General features: G+C 41.8%; 1 protein-coding gene across 1 annotated transcript; it reads left to right on the forward strand.

The window, feature by feature from the left end:
* Positions 1-367: 367 nt before the first annotated feature.
* Positions 368-17,186, forward strand: LOC120740421 (NLR family CARD domain-containing protein 3-like). Its single transcript, XM_040042810.1, has 11 exons — positions 368-419; positions 6,000-6,107; positions 6,675-6,779; positions 6,920-7,006; positions 7,806-7,847; positions 10,004-10,182; positions 10,548-12,324; positions 12,547-12,720; positions 12,968-13,141; positions 14,004-14,050; positions 14,649-17,186. The coding sequence occupies exons 2-11, from the start codon at positions 6,019-6,021 to the stop codon at positions 15,179-15,181; spliced, it is 3,207 nt and encodes a 1,068-aa protein (XP_039898744.1). The 5' UTR covers positions 368-419; positions 6,000-6,018; the 3' UTR covers positions 15,182-17,186.
* Positions 17,187-23,020: the final 5,834 nt, after the last annotated feature.

Raw genomic sequence — 23,020 nt, forward strand, 5'->3', positions numbered from 1 at the left:
TTAAATAAGCACCGAGATCTTTTCATTTGAACTATTTTAAGGAGATTTGTATCGTCAATAGGAACCAAACTGGCGTTTGAACAAAAAGTAACAAACTGGTTTTAATGTTTAAAAAAAATCAAAGGTCAATAAATCTTTATGATATTCCTAGTGTGTTTTTTCAATATGAAGACTTTTTACAAACTACCAAGATTACATCATCTTTGTAATCCAAGATTTTTGATTAGCCATGAGTCTCAGCAGTGACATTACCCATTAACCCTTTGTCCACTGTGCGGCAGGATCTCTGAAAAGTTTAGACAGTAAAAAAACTGAACACGAAGAAGGAAATGTCAGTTTATGTGAACATGTGAGATAAGCAGAAATTACCGCGCTTTGAAAAGCCACAAAGCTCAAGCTGAAGGCCTCTTGTTGAAGACGTAAGTACACTTTTACAACTTTAAGAAGCTGATCTTAAAACTTGAAGGCAGTTTATTCTTGTTGGTGCATGTTAGGGGTGTGTTTTGTGTCTTTGTCATGTTGCTGTTCAGTTAACTAAAAAAAAAATGCTTAAAAAATATTTCCCACAAATACTTTGTCAGAGTCACACAGAGCACGTTGACACATGCAGTGTATTTCAGTTCAGCACGCGGTCAACCCTCAAGATATTTCAGTATGGAGCTGAGCCAGAATAAGTCCTGCAACCCGAATACTCACCTCAAAAGCTCTAATTACAATAAAATTTGTGCAGCTTAATGGGATGCTGTGTCTGACCTTCCATGCGTGTGCACACATATGGCAGTTGTTGTATTATTTAGTCACGTTTTACTCCCCCAGATTACAGCCACAGGCCGTGTTGTACAGCTCAGTACACTGGCAGGGAAAGGAGAGAGGACATAATGGTAAATGCTATTAATATTTAATTACAGATGATCTTTTTCACTGTAAAAATTAAATATAAAAATATCATATAAACACATACTGCTGCAAACACTTTTTAGATATTTTCATTAACCAAAAACTAGTTTTACCTGTAGCTATAATTACTGTTTCGTACTTTGCCAAATTTCGTGCAACATTTGTGAACTTGCCAGCTGTAAATGTGCAGTTTCCAAAGCGAGTGTTCGCACAAAATATTTTATTCAAATTAAGTTTTCTTGTTAGTGAGTCATTGCCATAAAAATGAAGACCTCCTCTGACATTGTTTAAACTGTTTCGTTCTTTTAGAATAAAAGTGTGTTTAAGGTTGACTCCCTCTGAAATGCTGCTTCTCAAACTTTTTCCACCTCACTGGAAAATAAAAGCAACCATCACATCTCAAAACTGAAAATGAAGCAGTCTGAGCACATGTGCTGCTGCAGCCTCTGGGTCAGCCGTCATTCAATCTTGTTGAACAGTAACTCAGAAATTAAATACATTTTTATGGTGTGTTTTTTCCTTAAAGGAGGCAGGTCGGTGTCTTATTCCTCTTTCATTTTCTTGTTTCATTGATTCTAGAAGTTTTACCAGAAACTCAGCTGAGTCTGGCAGACAGTCTGGACAGTTTAGTAACAGACTGCTCAATTCTGTCCTCCAATTGGTTTTAAAACTGAATATTTAAGGAAATATAATCCTGGTGCCTTTAAAAAAAAAAAGTTTTCTTTCTTGCTTCCTGGGTGGGGGCCCAAGTGTGGGCCAGTGTAACCAGAATAATCTGACCCAGGTCAGACTCTAAAAACTTTCATCACAAGGAATTTCTCTGTGAAGAATTTAAAAAAAAATTATCAATAACTTTGAGAATTTTCTGTGCATTTCACCTTAAAAAAATCACCTTAGTTTTACTTCACGTTTCACATTGGGGTCCTCTTGCACTGGGCCCCACAGTTTCCTTCCCCTGCACGGTTTTATTTTTACTTCCTCTTTTCACACTCGGGTTTTTTCTAAATGTAATAGTTTTGTTAATATTCTGCACAAAGTTTACTGTAAAACCATGTCCACCTAAAATCAGCCATTCTGCTGTGCAGCAATGATTTAAGGGTGTGCAAGAATGACAGAAAAGAGAAATTAGAAATAAAGAAAAAACGTTTGTGTTCAGACATGTTGAAATGAAGTGAAAAGAAAGGAAAGGAAATGAAAACAGGGCAAGTTTAAACAGAAACATAGAAGCATAACAGGGGGGCCCATATCAAGGGTTTTTTCTTTGGTGCTAACCGAGCTCATGTTGGATTCTGTGCAGAGCTCTGCAAAGTCTCAGTCTTATTTCTGTATTTAATTATGTTATTTTCTAAAAAATAAATTTAAAAAAATGAATTGTATAGTTTTTTTAATTTGCGCTTTTGAAATGAGGAATGTGCTGTTTCATAACAGAAGTTTTCTTCATTACACTTTCTACAGAAAATCAAGCCACAGTAAACAACAGTACTGAAACCTGGAGAATAAATGAGGCTTACACCGTCAACAAACTTGCCCTGACTTATCTATTACAAACATTTACACAGTAAATACACAAATAAGTGACAAAGAAAATAAGCATTATATGACTGCTAAGAAATGAAAAAAAATGAGGAACTCACAGAAAATCTACAGACTGTGCACAGTTATATTTTACACTTCATTTACTTTCATGTAAATTGACTGGTGCTCACAGGCCTTGATTGTAAGTACCAAAAGAATTTAAATCTCTGGGTTTAGCTATTATGACTTGTGGAAATTTCAATTTGAATTCATGTTAAAGTGGCCATCAGTAAGCTACACCACATGTTACTACTACTCTCTGTGAGGCCATAAAATAGAGAGGAAGCAGATGTAAAGGACACAGTTTTAGTGCCTGTGGTTAATATTTGACTGTTAAAGTGGAAAAAAATACACCACAAAGAGTCTGCAGAGACCAGAGGAGTTGAAATCGAGCTAAATGCTTGTTTTGACACACATTTTGTTCATTTGACTTTTAAAATGTAATTTTAAAACTTAATGACCAGTGCGTTCTCATTATCAACAAAATTATCTGTGCCTACCGCTGTTGAGGTTATTACTCGAGAAATAAATAAACATATTACACAGAACACCTTTCTTAGAAGTAATGCAGTAGTTTACTAAAAGTTAATTTGTTACATTATTCATTATGTTACTTTCATGTTACTCTGAAAAACGACCTGAAACAAATTCTCTCATAATTACTTTTTAACAATATAAACCTAAAGGCTTCAGCCCCACATCCATCGCTGGTCCTTACAGAGTACAGAAAACATCCTCAGTGTTTCTGTGTTGACTGAATGCTTAACCTCAACAGCTAATAATGAACTCAGATGTTGGAAGTTTAACAGTGTACGAGCTCTGATTGGCTTCCATGTGTGCAGAGTCTATAGCAGGTATCGAGCAAGTTAGTGACATTAATGAACTGCTAAAGGTTGCTATGGCTTATGGTGCTTAAGAAACGTGTTGGTCCAGTTTTCACTGAAAACAGAAAAAGAGGTCGAAGTTAAAGCAAGAACTGAATTATGAAGAACAGAGGAAAATGGTCTGCATCTAGTGAATTTATTCAGAAATGAATGAAAGTTATTTGACAAATTACATTTTTGCAGAAAGCATCTACACTCATTAGGCAAAGAACATAGATGCACTTTTGATTTGTCATTAGTTTCAGTTTACTTCAGTTAATTCAGTCATGTTAGCTTATCGAGTTCCCAACCCAGTCCAGCCACAAAAGGCTCCAGTGAACACCTCACTAATGATGAGTCGGCTAAAAGCTTGAAGGGAAAAAAAAAAGATGCTTTTGAAAATATAAAATATGCTTACATAACTCCTCCCTTGCCACTTGCACTTGCACAACTCCTGCTAGTTTCTGTTTCTTAATATAAAATTATAAATATAAATATTTTATAGCATCATGTAGGAATACGGCATTAAAAAAATAATAATTTTCAGAAGAGAATAAGGCCAAAAACTATTATTTAAACATTTGATGGTCTCAATAACAAATGTTAGCTATGACCAGTGTTTGACAATGCACTACTCCACTATACACTACTTTAGTGTTTACTGTAAAAAGTTGAAATCAGCTTAGAAGTAAATGATTCTAGAAAATAGCTTCGTTTTCTAGAACATAATAAGCATCTACTAACCTTTTGTTGAGTTAATGTTTTCTCCAGAAAATAATCCTTTTGTTGGTTCCACCAAACGTTTTTTTTAAAAAAAAAAAGAAGTTTGAAAGAAATCTCTGTTGTTATTGGTCAGTTTTTCCCGTGTTGGATCACTGCTGCAAAATAATTTACAGTACAGACAAATTACAGCAGTGAATGTACACTCTCCCACAATCCTTTGCTTTGTGCAGTAAAATAATGTAAAAACGTTTTAGAGTATCTTATACATACATATTCCTGTAAAAATACTGTTAAATTTACTAAAACCGTTTACAGTGTACTATGGCCGAGTATTAAGGCCCCAAAAGAAGAAAAAAGAGAATAAAGTCAAAATTTCGAGATTAAAGTTGTTTCAAGACAAACTGCTATGCCCTCCACAACATGCCGTGTCTAGATGAGTTAGTGAAACATCCTATCATGTCTGTGATGCAACAAACATCCTCTTTATTGCCTGAGGTTTTAACCATCCTCATTATGGATAAACCTGCATCTGTCCATTACCAGACTTTTCATTTTGTTCAACTCCACTCTTTCAAGATGCAGCTGCCTGCACCAGTTTTTCGTTTCAGTGTCTTTAACCTGATCAACAAATAATATGTGTTAAAAGAGAAATCTTTTTTTTCTTTGTTACAAAATCTGATATGAAGTAAGTTTTCACTAATTCATCTAAACAAGGTATTTTGTAGACAGATAAGCAGCTTTGGCAGTTTGTCCTGAAACAACAAATAAAATTTCAGCTTCTTTCTCGAAAAGATCAAAAATATATATTTTTAATGTGGCTCTAACACTCCAGTCCAATCAGCAACAGCCCCGATAGACAAAAAAAGGTGCATAAAAGAGCATAGAAACGAAAGTGAAACTCAAACAAATGCAACAACAACAAAACCCTACACACACTCTCTCTCTCTCTGTCTCTCTCTCTCTCACACACACACGCTCACACTCACACACGCACACACTCACGCTCACACACGCACACACACACGCTCACACACGCACACACACACACAGAGGGTATCTCGCGTCTGTGCCATGCTGTAGTGCAGCAGCGACTCTCATTGTCAGGAGAACCTTGAGAAACTTACGAATACTTGATTGAGTTATAAGAAAGAAGAAAACTCTTATAGCGTGAAAGTAAGTCACCGCCTATCTTCCTGCTTTATGTCGACTTTTGTCGGGCAGAGCCATGCGTGTGTTTTTAATCAGCCGACATCTTGTTTTACTGCAGTAACTGCGCACATAAGAAGGATCATCGCAGCAGCAGATTTCACAGTTTACGGCGACTCAGTATGAACGAACTCAAACTCTGCCATCGATTATTTTTATAATTCACTATTTAGGAGCGATCGAGGGTGCTGCGTGTGTTTATCCATATGTCCACGTTTAACCCTGTAAACACTCCAGTAACGTTATAAAACCGAGTCAAATTCGCATTGTAATTCTTTTACCTCCATTTTCGATTTGACTTGCCTCATAGTATGATGGAAATAGATATTCTAACTTGTTTTTTAATACCTGCTTCACCTTCACGCTGTCATTGATCATCCGTGTAAACAAAAGACCGTTAAAGAGGCCCTGCACTGTCGCACCAATCTTAAATCTTACCTGACAGTGCAGTGATTACCAAAAATATTAGGTCTGTAAACAAAGAGTAACTTTATTGAATATTTAAAAAGTGCATTTAGTGTCTAGGAGGGTAAATAAATAAATAAAGCTACAGCTGTCACTGTAGGTGGCAGCTGTGACTGCCACCTACAGGCTGCCAGCTGTCACTGCAGCTCATCTCAGTTCAGGTTCAGGAAGAAGGATCTTTAACACTGGAATTGCCAATAAACTGTATGAAGTCTGTACAGCTGGATTTTTATCATTTACAAACTATTCTCTGTTTTTTTCCCCTGTTAGTTGTGTTTCAGCTGCAGAAATGTCTGAGACAAGAAAGAGAAAACAAGCTGACTCCGCCCCCTCACTCTCCAAACAGCCAATCAGCTCCCGCAGTGGGCTGCTAGTCAGGTATCTCCGATCAAAAATAAAGAAACTCTACGTTGTAAAACGGTTTTTAGTGCAGTGTGGTTACAGTTTATTATCTACACAGAGCTCTCTTTGTTTAATACTTACAGATAGGTGACATATTAAAGGAAAAAGTGGCTATGTTATGCTGCCAGGATTTGGACCCCCTTAGAGGGAAGAGTCTATAAATTATTAAGGAGTTGTTCTGAGGGATAGAACATGACATGAGGTCTCACTGAATGATCCGATGAGGATGAAAATGATGTTACTCTGGTCTAACATGTTTGCCTGATCTCAAACAGCTGAGGAAAAGTTTGGGGCTTCTTTATCAGGTGAGAAGGAAATCTTTTAGGAGAATGGAGTTCACCCTCACGTAAAGTTCACAAGACACTTGATGCACTTCTTGTAACCAGCGCACCAACATATTGTTGTTTTTCCTTTCATTTGTCACCTGCCTTCACATTCCTTTTCTGCCATCCTATTAGCATTTAGCTCAGAGGTCCATCATGGATCAAGGTTCACTGCTATTTTTTTAAAGAAAAAAAAAGATTCATATCCTATTCTGAACAGTTCACAGAAGAATAGAGATGACTCTCCCGGTCCCAGCTCTGTGTCTATGAAGAGTGATGGATCCATGTACCAGCCAGCTAATTTTGGTGACAAGCAACATCAGGGGTAATCCTTATTTTGTACTTTAAAATGTTTTCCATTAATTTGTTAGAGTTATTCTTCTTTCACTTTTCCTGGAAACAAATACAATAGAAACACAGATGGTTTCTTTTTTGTGGAATAAATACAAATATCTCCGTTTTTAGTGGAACTGAGTCCAGAGCTCCCAGTGTTGTCTCTATAAAGAGTGAAGGATCCATGTACCAGCCAGCTAATTTTGGAAAGACACAAAGGTAAAGTTTTTCTCCCCCAAAGGAATAAATGTAGCACATTAAAGATTAAGTGACAGACTGACTGACCTGCAGTTTCACATGTGGCATGTTGATTTTTCTGTATTTTTGCATGGCAATTTTATTCAGTTCAATTTTCAATTTGATCCCAATATTTACCCAGTTACCCAAATCATAGCATGCATGGAAACAAAGTGTACACTCCACCCAGACATGTTTTCACATTGAGTTTTCAAACCCATCTGAATAAGTAAACGTTTGATCCTCCTAAAAACAGCACCTATATAGGCTGTGTTCATCTTCTTTAGGAGTCACATAAAGCTCCCAGCATGCTCCTTTTTTACAACAATCCTCTGCGTGTCATTCTTCACTACATCCATGGTCATGAGGTCTTCCTCTTTTCCTCCTGCTTGGCAGCTCTATGTTAGAGTCCTTTATCAAGTAAATCCACCATCCTCTCTCTGCACATGTCCAAACAATCTCAGCCTTACCTCTAACTTTGTCTCCAAACCTGAGCTGTCCCTCTGATGTACACATGTCTGATATTGTCCATTCTGTTTACTCCCTATGAAAATATGACCATTTTCAACTCGGCCTCCTGTTTCTTTTTCAGTCACCGTCTCTAAACCATACACTGTAACAGTTCTTACTGCCATCTGCTATTTTCGTGATTGCACCTTGGTGATAAATAGTCTCTGATTCTGATCTTGTAAACCTTCCCTTTAACTGCTACCCTTCTTTCACAAATTACCCATGACACTCATCTCCACCTGCTCCACCGTGCCTGCACTCTATGCTTCAGATCTCCTGTGCACTGCCTATTGCTTTGGATGGTTGACCCCAGGTATTTAAACTTTCACTTTCACTATATCTGCATGTTTACCCTCCCACATGTCTTCCTCTCTTTCTCACCTGTTCTATCTTGTTTCTACTGACTTTCATTCCTCGTCTCATTCCTCTTCTCTCCAGGTATGCTAATTGTAATATATGATTGCACTGATTGCCGATCACGCTTCAACTGAGTCGTCCTCGGTCAGAAGGAATGGTACTCCACATTGATGTAGTTCAAATAAGTTTAATGAAGGAGAAGGCAGATGTCATAAACAGGATGAACAGGATTGGTAGGGATGTGATTGAATTACAATATATTTACATGCAGGTAAATGGGGTTTGAGTGTGTGTGTGTTTGTGTGTGTGTGTGGGGGGGGGTCATCTGTAAACAGAAAGAATTAATTTGTGTATTAACCACTATGTAAAACACTATACTGCTTATACAATACTGTGGGTTTTCAGCGTAATGTTATACCATCTGTAATATAACAACATGGCCACTAGATGGCACCCTAAGACCATAAATGAATTTTCTGCCCGTGTGTGTGTAGATATATATATATGTATATATCTGTTGGCAAACCTCTACAGGTTACAACTACTCAGGCAATAACCATAAAGATAGTTACATAGTTAAATTCCACTCACAGCTACAATAGTAAGTCATATATGAAAAGGAATATGGGCTAAAACCAAGGCTGCCTGTAGTAGCCCAAAGCCGCATCTTAGCGATAGTAATGGGACTAGCTTCTTACTTAGCAAATAACACAGATAAAGTTAAACAAACATCATTCTTATCTTACAATACTCACGTGGTAACCACGCACACAGTTTTAACTCACAAAGGAATGCAAGTACGTTACACCTCCGACACACCTCTCAGCAGTGCTGAACCGCACTGAACATGTTCCCATCCGAAGTATAATACTGAGGAGTAGACTTTTAGCACTAATAGTCAGAGGATTAGCGTACCTCCACCTCTCCTGGTTCTTTCCCACTTCTTCCCTACTCCCTACTCTCACTACAGATCACAAAGTTGTGTATGAGCATCATAGTGATGGTAAATTTGATTCTTTTTACTGAATCGAGTTTTAATGAGTCACTCAGCAAATTGAATCGGGTTTTTGCGTCATTTGAGTCACTTAGTCAGTTGCCTAGAGAGTGCAAAAAATGTACATTTTCACTCAAACCTAATTTGTTTCTCTTTTCATGGAGGAAAAACGAGGGAAAAATTCTAAAGGGAACATTTATTTTATTTATTTTCATTTTATTTTATTAGTATTTTCTTCAAATGTGTCAAATATATATTTTCTCATGTAAATGTCCACTGAGCTGTGAGCCAGGGGGCGGTAATGCGCCTTAACATTAGTTGCCAACCAAGAAGAAGAAGCTGTGAGCCAGGAGGGAGGGGGTGAGTGAGTCCTGAGTGATTTGCTCATGCTACGATTCAGATTTTGATTCCTTGAAAAAGTTATAATCATTTCACCTTAAGAAGCATAATACAAAACTGGATTAGATTTCAGAGCACTCACAGTCACTTTGGTGGAGTAATGCTTAATGCTTCATTAAATTTAGCCTAACAATAGTGTATCTGATGAAAAAAAGAAATCTTCAAGGGCCCCAAATTTGATGAGACAATGTGCTCTTCAACTGTCCGTGTTGTTAAGTGCAGCTGTTCAGCACGTTTTAGCTGCATGGGATTTTACCAGGAAAACCCTTTGCTTTCATACAGAAACATTACACTAAATCTAGTTTGCTCGTGAACACAAAGGCAGGCTTTTTGGAATAATGTCATAGAACAGATTAATTGGGAAACAGTTATGTGGCCTCAATAGATATTGGCACACAATAGATAGCTTTTTCAAAGAAAAACCTTGATCTAGTAACAACAATGAGCTTTCATGCAGAATATAGATCAATGTTTTCCAACAGTCACAAATTCAATTATGAATTCTGCATCATGTGGTGTTGATAGTGTATGAAGGTGATGTTTTAAGGCTGTTTATTTTCCATAGCAATATAGATATAAATCTCCAGACCAACAGGTTTCTGAATACAGGAGAATAATTTCTTTGTTTGTAGATCAAACGCTGCCTCAGATACAGTCATATCACTGTGTGTGATGCACAATAATAACAAAATCTTTTCTTCATCTCCCATCTAATCCAGCTGTCCAGTGTGCAAGGAGGTTTTAAAGGATCCAGTCCAGTTCATGTGTGGACATGAGTCCTGCAAACAGTGTGTCACTTCAGATCAGTCTGATTCACCAGCAGAGGACTCCTGTCCACAGTGTGGAAAGAAATCCAGAATAACATTGAAAAACCTGAAAGATACTGAAGATGACAATGGTATGTATTAAGAATTTGTAGAACTATTATGAGAAAAGTTTTAAACTCTCATTAGATGTAAAATGAGTTTGAGTTTATTTTGAATGTTTGAATATTTGGGATTTTCTTGTTAATAAAACATCTCTTTTATACACAGTTTTTTTTTAGGTGTGTAGGGTTCTTTGTAATTGGTGAATTTTCTGGATTTTAATTTTTTTTTTCATCTTACCCAAAACTTAAACAATTAAACTAGTGAAAACTTTAATTTCAAGATTTGTTCTCTTTGTCATTTTGTGATTTTGCATTTTTCCCATTTAAAAAAATGAAATCATTTGGTATTAACAATGTAATTTTGGGCTTGTTCATCTTGCATTTCATTGTTACAGATGACATCAAACTGTTTGAGGCAAAGAAGACATGGAAAGAAGCGATGCAAAAAAAATTTTTTTTGGTGTCTGAAGGCAATGGTGACAAGCCGAGTCCTTTGAACAACATCTATACAGAGCTCTACATCACCACTGGGGAGAGTGAAGGGCCTCGTACAGAGCATGAGTTCAGATATGGCACAAGTAAACTGGAAACGTGTTCATCAGTCAGTCTGAGTGACATCTTCAGACCGTTGCCTGATCAAGACAAACCTCACAGAACAGTTGTGACGAAGGGCGTCGCAGGAATTGGCAAATCATTTTCTGTACAGAAGTTGATTCTTGACTGGGCCGAAGAGAAGGCAAACCAGGATGTAGACTTTGTTTTCAGTCTTGCTTTCAGAGAGCTGAATTTGATTACAGGTGAAAAAAGCCTACATGAGCTCCTGACTTTATTTCACCCCACACTGTCTGATCTCAAAGATTCAGTGGATTATACCAAAACCAAGCTTGTCCTGATCCTGGACGGTCTGGATGAAAGCAGGTTTCAGCTGGACTTTGAAGGCTTTAAGACTATAACATCTGTCAAGGAAGCAGCACCTGTGAGGGATCTCCTAGCAAACATCATCCAGGGTAACCTTCTTCCTGATGCAAACCTCTGGATTACTTCCCGTCCAGCAGCAGCCAATCAGATCCCTGCTGAGCATGTTGACATGGTGACAGAGATAAGAGGGTTCATTGACTCACAAAAAGCTGAATACTTCAGGAGGAGATTTAGTCATGATCCAGATCTTGCTGACAGGATCATTAAACATATTCAGTCTTCACAGAGTCTCGACAGCATGTGTCAGATCCCGATCTTCTGCTGGATTTCTGCAGTGTTATTCCAGGAAGTCTTTGGAGGAGACAAGAAAACTGAAATTCCTCAAACTCTTACAGAAATGATGGCACACTTTGTCTGTGTCCAAACAAAACACAGAAGTAGAAAATATGACAAGGACGTTGAGACAAACAAAGAGAAGCTTCTGTATACACAGAGGAAATTTCTTCTGAAACTCGGCAAGCTTGCATTTGAGCAGCTGCTGAAGAAAAATCTTATCTTCTATGAGGAAGACCTGGAGGCCTGTGGCATTGATGTTAAAGCAGCATCCATTGACTCTGGATTTTGCACCACAGTTCTTCGGGAAGAAAAAATAATTTTCCAGAAAAATGTCTTCTTCTTTGTGCATCTGACTGTGCAGGAGTTCTTTGCAGCTCTCTACATCTATGACTGTTTCATTAACAATGATACTAAAGATCTCAGCATCTTCATTGATTTAAAGGGCAAGGAGCATACTTTAATTGAACTTCTTAAAATAACAGTAGACAAAGTGCTGGAGAAGAAAAATGGCCACCTGGACTTCTTCCTGAGATTCCTCCTTGGCCTCACGGTTGAACCCAATCACAGAGTCCTTCATGGTCTGCTGACTCCAACAGATCGAAGCCAAGATACTGACAAGAAAATGTTGACTCACATCAAATCTGTGCGAAGGAAGAACCTCTCTCCAGACAGCTGCATCAACCTTTTCCAGACTATGGTCGAGATGAGAGATCACAAAGTCAAAGATGAGATTCAGGAATATCTCGCACTGTCAGATCATTCAAAAACAGAGTTGACTCCCCTGCACTGCTCTGCACTGGCCTACATGCTGCAGGCATCAAAGAATGATCTGGAAGTCTTGGACTTAAAGAGTTACAACACATCAGATGAGGGCAGACGGAGGCTGATACCAGCAGTGAGGAGCAGCAAAAAGGCCTTGTAAGTTTTTTTCACTCTTGTTTGTGAGATAAACTCTTCACCCTTAAATAATCTCAGCGAACTGGACTATTAGCCAGAATGCAAAAGAGGAAGGAGAGGGGACAAGTCCTCTGTATTACAAATGGCAATCACATGGTTGGCCATTAAGTATCTTTAAACATGCCTTTTCTTTACATCTATCTATTTCTATAAAAATTAATAAACACCCATCACCCTCCATAGACTAGCAGACTGTAAAGTAAGTGAAGGGTGGGTTGATCATCTGGTCGCTGCTCTCAAATACCCCTTCTCACCTCTACGAGATCTGGACCTGAGCAACAATGACCTGAAAGATTCAGGAGTGGAGCTGCTCTCTAAAGGACTGTCGAGTCAGTGCTGCAGACTGGAAACTCTGAGGTACATTACATGTTTATGTATCATAATATAAACATAGACAACCCATCCAACCTCCTACAAAGTGAAACAGATATCACCTGGCAGAAGTTATTTTAGCACAGGTCTTGTTTTTCATAGCATCTGCCCTGTAAATACTCATTCCTGCAGTCATTTATTCTTTCAGCGATGCAACAGATGTAGTCCTGCTGATGGATTCCTAAATCTTCTAAAAGCTGCATTTATATGTATCAAACTATTCTTTTCTCAGGTTATCTGGGTGTCTGGTGACAGAACAAGGCTGTGATTATTTGGTCAAAGCTCTGAAGTTAAACCCCTCACATCTGAAAGAGTTGGACCTGAGTTACAACTATCCAGGAGAATATGGAGAGAAGAAGCTGTCTGAGCTGAGGAATGATCCACAATACCGGCTCAGCCAAGTCAAGTAATGTTTTCCTTTATCATCCACTGTTTGGAAAATGGTCCCCAGCTCAAAATGTTCTGTTAGTCTTCATCCCAAAATGCTTTCTATTTCCTGTTAATGATTGAGAATAAGTTTATTTCCCTCTTGTAGCCCTTGAACAAACTAAAAATAGTAATAATAATAATAATAACAGCTAGTTAACAAACAAACAGAACACATCACTATATTCTTATTATTATTTGTATATGTACCATTTACAAGAAGATGCATCACAATGAGGAGAAGAAAATCTGATCTTAATCTAAATTGTTTTAAACTTTAGTTTTTGCTTTTTCACCTCCTAAAATTTAGAGCACCGCCACCTTTTTACTGGAGTTTCATGCTGTGATACTCGTAGAGTGATACAGAGTAATTTTCTGTTTCCTAACAAGTCAAGTACCCTGGTTGTTACTCAAAAAAGTAACATACTTTTCTTAAACGTAATGGAGTATTTTACTTAATTACCCACTGAAGAAGGTAATTTGTTACACCTCTTATTACATTTCTGCCAGACAAATCCCTACACTGTCTTTCTTTTAATGAGTACAGGCACAAAGTCGACAACACAAAGCAAAGCTTGGACTACAGTAAATTTAATACATCAACCTGTATGGGTAGAAATTAAAGCTAAAATGCTGCAATCCTGAATAATCATCACTGCCTCTGTTACCTGGTGAAGATCAGACTCCGGCTGCTGGGGTCAGCATGCACTCAGCTTTATCATTACTCTGTTTTCTTGGCCAGCAAGAGACCAATATTGGATGTTGGGTGGTGAACAGAATAGATGCATATATTACTAATTAATAGTTCCATTTCTATTTCTTAAACTCAATTTCCTCCACAGTTTTGAACATGGTGGAAGTCACCGGATACACCCAGGATTGAAGAAATGTGAGTATCTACAGGAATCTGTTTGTTGAATGTTGCAATGCCTGAATTCTAAAGGCATTAAGATGCTACAGGACTTAATTACGACATGCTCATTTCAGGTTAATGTGGCAGAACTTTTGTTTTAAAGCAGCTTTCTGTGTTTCACCTGAGCTTCCAGCGAGGAGCCTCCCTCAGTCTCTACCACACACCACCACAAACAATCACCATCAGTTTACATAGTGTTTTCTGTGAGAAAGGATTTAGACTTATTAGATCTAATGTAAAAATACTGGATATTGAAGGACAGCAATAAAATATTAAGAATCGTAGAAATACATTGTTTCTTTTAAGATCAATTCCATGTACATTAACTTCATTGTAATGGATTTTAAACATTCCTGTCATGGTTCTGCCTTTAAGAGGAAAAATAAACATCAATCATGTATTCAGAAATGTTATTTTGAGAAGAATGTTGACTTTTAACTCAGGAACAACTTTCTTTTGATGGATTTTTTTTTTAATTACTGCCCAACAGCTCTGTACTTCATACTGCCAGTGGTGGATAAACGGTATACTATTAAAGTCTTTACTGACTATATAAGTGTTTTCTTACCTCCAGATGCCTGTGCGCTCAGTCTGAACTCCAGCACAGCTCACAAGAACCTGCTGCTCTCTGAAGACAAAAGGAAAGTGACCTGGGTGGAGGAGGAGCAGGCTTATCCTGATCATACAGAGAGGTTTGATTGCTGTCAGCAAGTGCTGTGTGAGCAGGGACTAAAAGAGCGCTGCTACCTGGAGATGGAGGTGTCAGAGCCCTTATGTGTTGGGTTAACATACAGAAGCATTGGCAGGAAAGGAGATGTGGATGACTGCAAGCTGGGACAAAACAACAAGTCTTGGTGTCTGATTTGCTCTGATGATGGTTGTTTTGTTCAGCACAACAAAGAGAAGGTCTGTGTATCATCTCAGTGTTTGCGCTGCAGTCGGGTTGGGGTGTATCTGGATTGGGAAGCTGGCACTTTGTCCTTTTACAGAATTTTTTCTGGTAGCCTCATTCACCTCCACACCTTCAAAACAACCTTCACTGATCCCCTCTACCCTGCTGTTGAACTTCACACCCGTTCCTCTGTATTGTTTTGTCAGCTACCGTAGAAAGAAGTTTCACTGTAGGTTAGAAAATGAATGCCTGCTAAACAACTTCAGGAAGGCTAGACATCAGTTGAAGCCTCAGCACTGTGGAGAAGGCTGTAGCTCAGGTGGTAGCGCAGGTTACCTAGTAATTACAAGGATGGCGGTTCAATCTTAGTCTGCTTCAGCCTGCATGCCAACTATCCTGGGATAAGATACTAACTCCGCCCTCTCTGACACTCCACACCTGTTGGAGTGTGAATGTTAGGTAGAAAGAGCATAGAAATAGTGCTTTTGTGAATGGGTAAATAAGACAAGTGCTTTGAGTGCTCCAATAGAGCAGAAAAGTGCTTTAAAGGAACCAGTTCATTATCTTTAACAGACAAACACAAGGTCAAAAAAAGTTGCCCTCTGGAAGTGGTCAGTGGATCCTGCATAGAGGATAAGACAAGAAAACATGTGCTCACTATTCTGTTAGTAACCTTGTTTTATAAACATAACCTTAAGTATGAATATGTATATATGGTTATTTTAGTGACACATACAGTTTTTAAAGTGATGAAAAATGTTTTCAGGTTTTTTAAGAAGTGCGTGATTTCTTGACAGATTAAGTTAAATAAATAAAAATTTGGTTCATTTGAGGAAAATGAACATCCATAGATAATTTTCATTTCACTTTTATTTTACACCCTCAACTGCTTGATTGCAAAATAGCTACACTTTTAGCCAACACATCTATATGGATACTGTCAATACTGTCATAAAATGTCAAAAATAAGCTCTCCTGACTCTGGAATAGTGCCTAAGTTGTGGGAAAAGGGCGTGGAGCTCCTGTCTTCACTAAGTGGCCTAACAGTTTTTATGCTACATATAAAATATTATATGTAATGTGAGTTATTTATATGACTCATCATAATGAAACATGATTTCTAAAACCACATATTTGTCACACAGGACTGGGGAAATGATGTTAGCATTGAGTTTGACAGTGTGGTAAACAACAGAATAGACTAGCAGCCGAACAGCCAGGAAGCAGGCAGGTGGTTGATAGCAGATCTTCTTTCTTGTACTTACACATAAGCCACATTGTTAATTTGCTAGTTTACCTGCAGTTTACCGCAGCCCAGGTTAAGTCTACACACTGGCTGTTACCTGTTGGTGTAGATCTCATTTTAAACATATTATCTTTTGAATGAATGCGTTTGTATTACATACTTTCTTTAGCAGACCAACATGCTTACAGTATCAGTGCTAAAAAAGTGTTTTACATGAAGTGTATATTTATTTACAGCTAATGGGAGTGTTGTTAGTTTGAAATAAATATAACCACCCTGAGGAAAAAAAGTGTTTGTCTCTTGGTTTCCAGCTCACAATATTTTATATCAAAATTATACTCAAAGTTTTGAAACAAGTGTGTTGTAGGAAAAAATGATTCCTCACATTAAAGTTTTGAGATACATTAACGAGGTAAATATGGTCGAGGTCTCACTACTTTAAAAGCATTATGTCAGTGTTGATTTGATAGCTTAAGCTGCTCTCTCGGGATGAAGTAAAAGTGGAGCAAGCAGCAAAGTTGCACTAGTACATAAGAAATGTTAATTCCTTATGTACTAGTCTTTATGTACTTAAGATAAGCTTTTATCTTAAGTATTAGTCTTTTATGTCGATTTGAATGTAAAGTATACAATAAAGCAGAGAATAAAAGATACCTTAGCAGTGTGTGTGTGTGTGTGTGTTTCTTTTTTGATTGGCAGCAAGTTTGTTCCCCTTCCTCTGATGTTAGACTGATGAAAAACTGCTTTTAATATTTTCTATATGTACATTTAGTTTTAAATGTGCTTTTTAAAAAATAGACCGGAATATTAAAGTAATCTGTACCATCAAGTGCTGCTGTTCTGTTAACTTTTGCAATATCTTTTCAGCACCTCAGGTTTCTTCAAGAGGCTGTGACCTACCTGGTTAAATGCGGATTTGACTGGCACACAGTGGTACAGGTTGGTATCACATAAATCAGTGATGTCTGTTTATTTAAAAAAAAAAAAAAACCCAAAGAAACAGCTACAGTCAGGTAGCAGCTGTTTAGCAGATAAAGTAGTACCCAGGAGTAAGGGAGGTACACTCAAAGCAACTGTATTAACTGAGTTTTGATGAAATTTGGAAAATTTAAAGCTCTGAAAACACAGGAATTTATCTAAATATGTTCAAACAATATTTAGGTGTATTTGTTCAAATATACACATCATTACAATGTACTACGTCTTAATCCTAAAATATTTTTGATGTTCTCACCAGAATTCAGTTCATTTAATTTATCATATGAGAAAGATATTCCTTAGCAGTAGTATTGCTTTAAAAAAAAACTCTTAGTTTTTCTTAAATAAATGACATCATGTCTCCAGTCAAAAAATAAATATAAAATAAATGGTTACCTTCAGATGCTCACTTATTTCTAATGGTCACTGTATTTGTACAGATTTGACACAGGATGCTCGTAAACTGTAAAATTCTAGACCAGCCGGCACAGCTAGAATTCATACAAATACATACATAATATACACAATCTGGCAGGCGGCAGTGGTGTAGATCGTCTACTGACAGACTATTCACATTGTTCTCAGTGTCATGTTCTGTCCCTTTTCTACAAGCCTCATTCACTGTGTGATCAAAGAGCAGCATAACTGTGTTTTGCACCCATGCTACTGAAACATAACACCACCAGTTAACTGCCAAACACATCCTGGTTTGTTTCCTGTGGGAACTGTTTCCTTTTGAAATTCCCTTCTTTACTTAACTGTAACGTAGCGTGGCCCGCTAGCTTGCAGTGTCTGGAGTAAAAGAGTCCAGCCAAGGCTCTGTGTAATCCAAACAGCGTGAGATGATTAAATTTGCCCCTGCTTTCTCATATACCTCATTGCCCTTTGCAAAGTTTTAACTCTACATCATAGGAAAAGGTTGGGATAGGAAATGGATTTGGCCACTGTGAAGTGCTACGCATGTAGGTCTGGTGCATTTTCCTCCCAAATGAGGTGCAACACTGCCCGTTCAGCAGGTAGCTTATTAATATCCATCAGGTTGCAAAGTGCATTCCCAAAATCTGGGTCTTCATATTGTATTGCAAAGTTACCTTCAAGTCCAAGCTTTGCTTGTATGGCGTTATTTTTGTGCCACTGTTCTGAGGGCACGTAAAAAAATTTGCAGGTGCAAGTGTTGCATTTTGAGGAGAAATTTCTTTCAAGCGAAGAACGGTTTGAGTGAACAAAACTCATTGCTGCGTGCAAAAAATGTATTTCAGTGTTTGCTATTATCCATACATCTCCAAAAACATTAGAGCACTTATGCAAATAAGTGATAAGACACCATTCTCGCATGAAAATATCTTAAAATTTATTTTGTGACCCAGAAAGATATGGAATCAGAACGATGCCACCTTGAAACGAAACCGAAAAATGGATTGAAACCGAAAAAAAATATTTTAACTGAAATAAATGTACTGAAAAATCTTGTATTGAAACCGAAAAAAAAATTGATAGTGAAAAACAATTAATTGAAACTATAATTTTTTTGTTTTCGCTTACAATTTTTTTTTTTTTCGGTTTCAATCCATTTTTCGGTTTCACTCTGCTGGCACTGTTTTGGCGTACGGGGGCGCGCTGGGGGGCGGGGATTCCGACCCGCATGTATTTGCATATTGTAACGACTGTGGGTTTGGGGAGCTGACTGGCTAAACTGCTCACTAGCTAAACGGCTAGCGGGGCACTAGCAGCTATCGCTAAACTTTGCAATGAATGGAGAGCGCTCGCGCCTAGTACACCGCATGACCCCGAGCGTCTCAGCAGCAGACTGGTAATCCCTGAATAATCCAGCAGGAGGCAGTAGTGGTTCACACCAGGCATTTATTCACCATCTTTTTCAACAACAACGTAACACTGCTGACACCGAACCCCTATCACGCTCCCACCACATAGAGTCGCGGTGTCAGCCAACCATGCTAATTCAACCCACTCCACAGAACACACATCAACTTCACTGTGGCTTACATTAACATAACACTAACACAACATGCAAATCAAACACATAGGAACTAGCAGAACGATAGAAAACACAGAGACAACACAATACCCAGAATGCACCTGGCTAACAACCCCAGCCAGGTCATTACACAGCCCCCTCCCAAAAAGGTTTAGTGTCCCCACAACCTTAACTGTCCACACTGTAGTCCAGCAAATGTCCGGGCCGGCGTCGAGTACGCTTCGGCCTCGACTGGGAATCCATGGCGCCCCCATCCGGGCCGGGCGTAGGGGGCGAGGAGTCCCCAGGCTGCACACCAGCCTGCGGGTTGGGGGCAAGCGGATGGTATGGCGCCAGCCGGTCCCTGTGTAGCACCACCCGCCTTCCCCGCCCCGGCATCCGGACTCTGAAGACCACCTCCGACAGCTGTTCCAGGATCTCGCCCGGGCCTTGCCAATGGCTCATGAGCTTGGGGGTCAACCCCCGCTTCCTCTGGGGGCAGAACACCCAGACCCGATCTCCGGCCCCCAGCATAGGACCGTGCGCACGGGTATCATACGCCCGTTTCTGGCGGGCCCCGGCTGCCTCCAATGTCCGTCTTGCCAGTTGATGCACCGTGTGCAACCGCTCCCTGAGCCGCCGGAAGTAATCCATCTCAGGACCACCAGCAATCTCTGGCTCAGGGGGCGCCCCGAACACCAAGTCCACCGGAGTTCGGAGCTCCCTCCCGAACATCAACGCTGCAGGAGTACATTGACTTGACTCCTGCACTGCTGTTCGATACGCCCACAAAACAAGGGGCAGGTGTTGGTCCCAGTCCCTCTGATGTTGGCTGGTCAGGATGGCCAGCTGGGTGGCCAGCGTGCGGTTGAACCGCTCAACCAGACCATCGCTCTGAGGATGGAGGGGGGTGGTCCTCGTTTTTCTCACCCCCAGTCTCCGACACACTTCTCCCAGCACCTGGCTCTCAAAATTCCTCCCTTGGTCGCTATGGAGCTCCTCCGGTACACCAAACCGCGTGAACATCTCATCCACCAGAGTCCGCGCTGTCGTCACCGCGCTCTGATCTGGCACCGCATACGCCTCTGGCCACTTTGAGAAATAATCCATCGCGACCAGGACATACCGGTTGCCGGCATCAGTAACAGGGAACGGACCCAGGATGTCCACTCCGATCCGCTCCATTGGTGCCCCAACCAGGTATTGCTGCAACGGGGCATGGGAGCGCTGGCTGGGACCTTTCTGCGCCGTGCAGTCGTCACAGCAGTGAACATGGATCTCCACGTCCTGACGACACCCCGGCCAGTAGAACTGCCGCCTCAGCCGTCGCACCGTCTTGCCATTCCCAAAATGGCCAGTACCTGCGGCCCCATGAACCCAGCAGAGGACCTCAGGCCGCAAGGCCCGGGGAACCAGGAGCTGGAGTATGTCGCCTCCACCGTCTGGTGCTCGCCACCGCCGGTAGATTACGCCCCCATGGAGCTCCAGGCTGTTCCACTGGGAGTACAGTGACTTTGTCTCGGGCCCCTGGGAAGACACGGCGGACCAGTCTGGCCATGTCCCTGCCTCCATCCAGTCCCTCACCATCCCCAGCGCCGGATCGCTCACCTGGTGTTGCTGTAGTTCTGCCGTGGTGAAAGGTTCCTGCCCTTCATCCGCACCCTCAGGTTCTGCTGCTGCCGATGTCGGACCCCGGTCCAGCTCTTCCAGGCGCCTGCAGTACCGGCACTCATCCGCAGAACAGGGGCGCCGGGACAGGGCGTCAGCCTTGGCGTGTTGCCGTCCTGGTCGGTGCTGGGCCTCAAAGTCGTACTCTTGTAGTATTTCCAGCCACCGGGCCACCTGCCCCTCCGGCTGGCGAAAGTTCAGCATCCAGGTTAGGCTGGCGTGGTCTGTCCTGAGCAGGAACTTAGTGCCCAGGAGGTAAGGTCGGAAATGACGAACCGCCAGGACCACAGCCAACAGTTCACGCCGGGTAACACAGTAATTCCTCTCGGCCCGGTTGAGGCTGCAGCTGTAGTATGCCACCACTCGCTCCTCAGCCTCTCCCCTCTGGGAGAGCACCGCTCCAACCCCCACGTTGCTGGCGTCAGTGTCCAAAAGGAAAGGCTGGCTGGGGTCAGGATACGCCAAGACCGGGGCACTCACCAGGGCAGCTTTCAGCTGCTCGAAGGCCGTTGCACAGTCCCCTGTCCAAGCAAACCGCTGACCCTTGTTTGTCAACTGATGCAAGGGGCTAGCGACGGTGGCAAAGTCTTTTACAAATCTCCTATAATAGGAGGCCAGCCCCAGGAAGCTTCGTAGCTCGGCGACGTTCGATGGGGGAGGCCAGTCCCCCACAGCAACCACCTTATCGGGGTCAGTAGCCACCCCCTTTTCGCTCACCACATGTCCCAGGAACTTCACCTGGCGAGCAAGAAGGTTGCACTTGGCCGGGTTCAGCTTTAGTCCGGCCCCGCGGATGGCAGTCAGAACTTCTCGTAGGTTAGCCACGGCCTGTTCGAAATCCTTGGCATGAGTCAGCAAGTCATCCAAATAGACCACGCAGCGGGCACGGGGAATGTCTTTGAGGACCCTTTCCATTAGCCTTTCGAACGTGGCTGGTGCATTGCATAGTCCAAAAGGCATCACCTTAAACTGCCACAGTCCTTGCCCTATGGTGAACGCAGTCTTGGGCCGTGCCTCGGCAGCGAGCTCCACCTGCCAGTACCCACTGCGGAGGTCTAGCGAGCTGAACCAACTGGACCCTGCGATGTAATCCAGTGCGTCATCGATGCGAGGTAACGGGTAGGAGTCCTTGCGGGTGACCGCGTTCAGACGCCTGTAGTCCACACAAGGGCACCACCCCCCTGTCTTCTTCCGCACCATAACCACAGGTGCGGCCCATGGACTATCCGAGGGTTCAATGATGCTATTAGCTGCCATCTCTCTTATCAGTTCCTCGGCAGCTTGGCGTTTGGCGAGGGGCAGGCGGTGGGGCCGCAGCCGGATTGGAGTAGCTGCCCCAGTGTCTATAGTGTGCTGCACCAAGCCCGTCCTTGTGCAGTCCTCTTCCCTGGCGGCAAAAGTGTCCATAAACTCTGCCAAGAGGCTCTGCAGCTGCCGCTGCTGTGTCGCACTGAGGTGTACCCCACTCCGCCGCCCAAGCTCCTCTACTGCCGCGACAGTCTCAGGTGACGGGGAGACTGCCGAGCTAGGCGGTGACTCTGGCTGCGGGATGTTGGCCCTGCTTAGGTTCGCCCCCTGGGTCCTCTTCCGCACCCTTGCCGCCCTCGGCCCCTGGCCGTGGCATGGAGCTGTGGGGCGCGAGGGCTTTGGGAGTGCTGGTGGGGTGGGGGTCTGTCCCTGGCTACCGCGGCCCACTTGGAGTTGCACGGTCTCAGCACCCAGTTGGATGGCAACTCCCGGCACATCGACCCGTGCCCCCCAGCGGGTCAGCAAGTCCAGTCCAACAATGCACTCGTCTGTTATGTCGGCAAGCCAGAACTCGTGGTTCACACTGTTCGTTCCCACCACCACCTGCAGAGTCTTTTTCCCCGGCATCACAGTCTTTCCTCCCGTGACAGTGTACAACGCTGTGTGGGTAGGGGTCCAGTCTCTCGGCACTGAGCCGCCCGTCTCCGGAAGCACCCCCCTCCGCAGCAAGCAGATGGTGGACCCCGTGTCTACCAGGGCCCGGCAAGACCGTCCATCGATTATACAGTCCAGATACAGTCCACGGGTGGACCCACAGCGGCCCACCACGGGATGAGCGTCACGGGGAGGGTTTATTGATTGGGGTGGGGGTTCCCTCACTGTCCCACCCCGTGGCCGTTTCCCGTCGGTGATGTCACTCGGCTCCGAGGGCTAGGTGCG

This window comes from Simochromis diagramma, unplaced genomic scaffold (genome assembly GCF_900408965.1).
Source record: "Simochromis diagramma unplaced genomic scaffold, fSimDia1.1 OVJJ01000304.1, whole genome shotgun sequence".
Classification (NCBI taxonomy): domain Eukaryota; kingdom Metazoa; phylum Chordata; class Actinopteri; order Cichliformes; family Cichlidae; genus Simochromis; species Simochromis diagramma.

What these genes read in the sequence shown, in the direction of transcription:
- LOC120740421 (XM_040042810.1), top strand. Translation starts at nt 6,019, where the DNA reads ATGTCTGAGACAAGAAAGAGAAAACAAGCTGACTCCGCCCCCTCACTC. An exon ending in GGTGACAAGCAACATCAGGG is followed by an intron (nt 6,780 to 6,919) that starts GTAATCCTTATT and finishes CTCCGTTTTTAG; the next exon opens with TGGAACTGAGTCCAGAGCTC. An exon ending in TGCAGACTGGAAACTCTGAG is followed by an intron (nt 12,721 to 12,967) that starts GTACATTACATG and finishes TTCTTTTCTCAG; the next exon opens with GTTATCTGGGTGTCTGGTGA.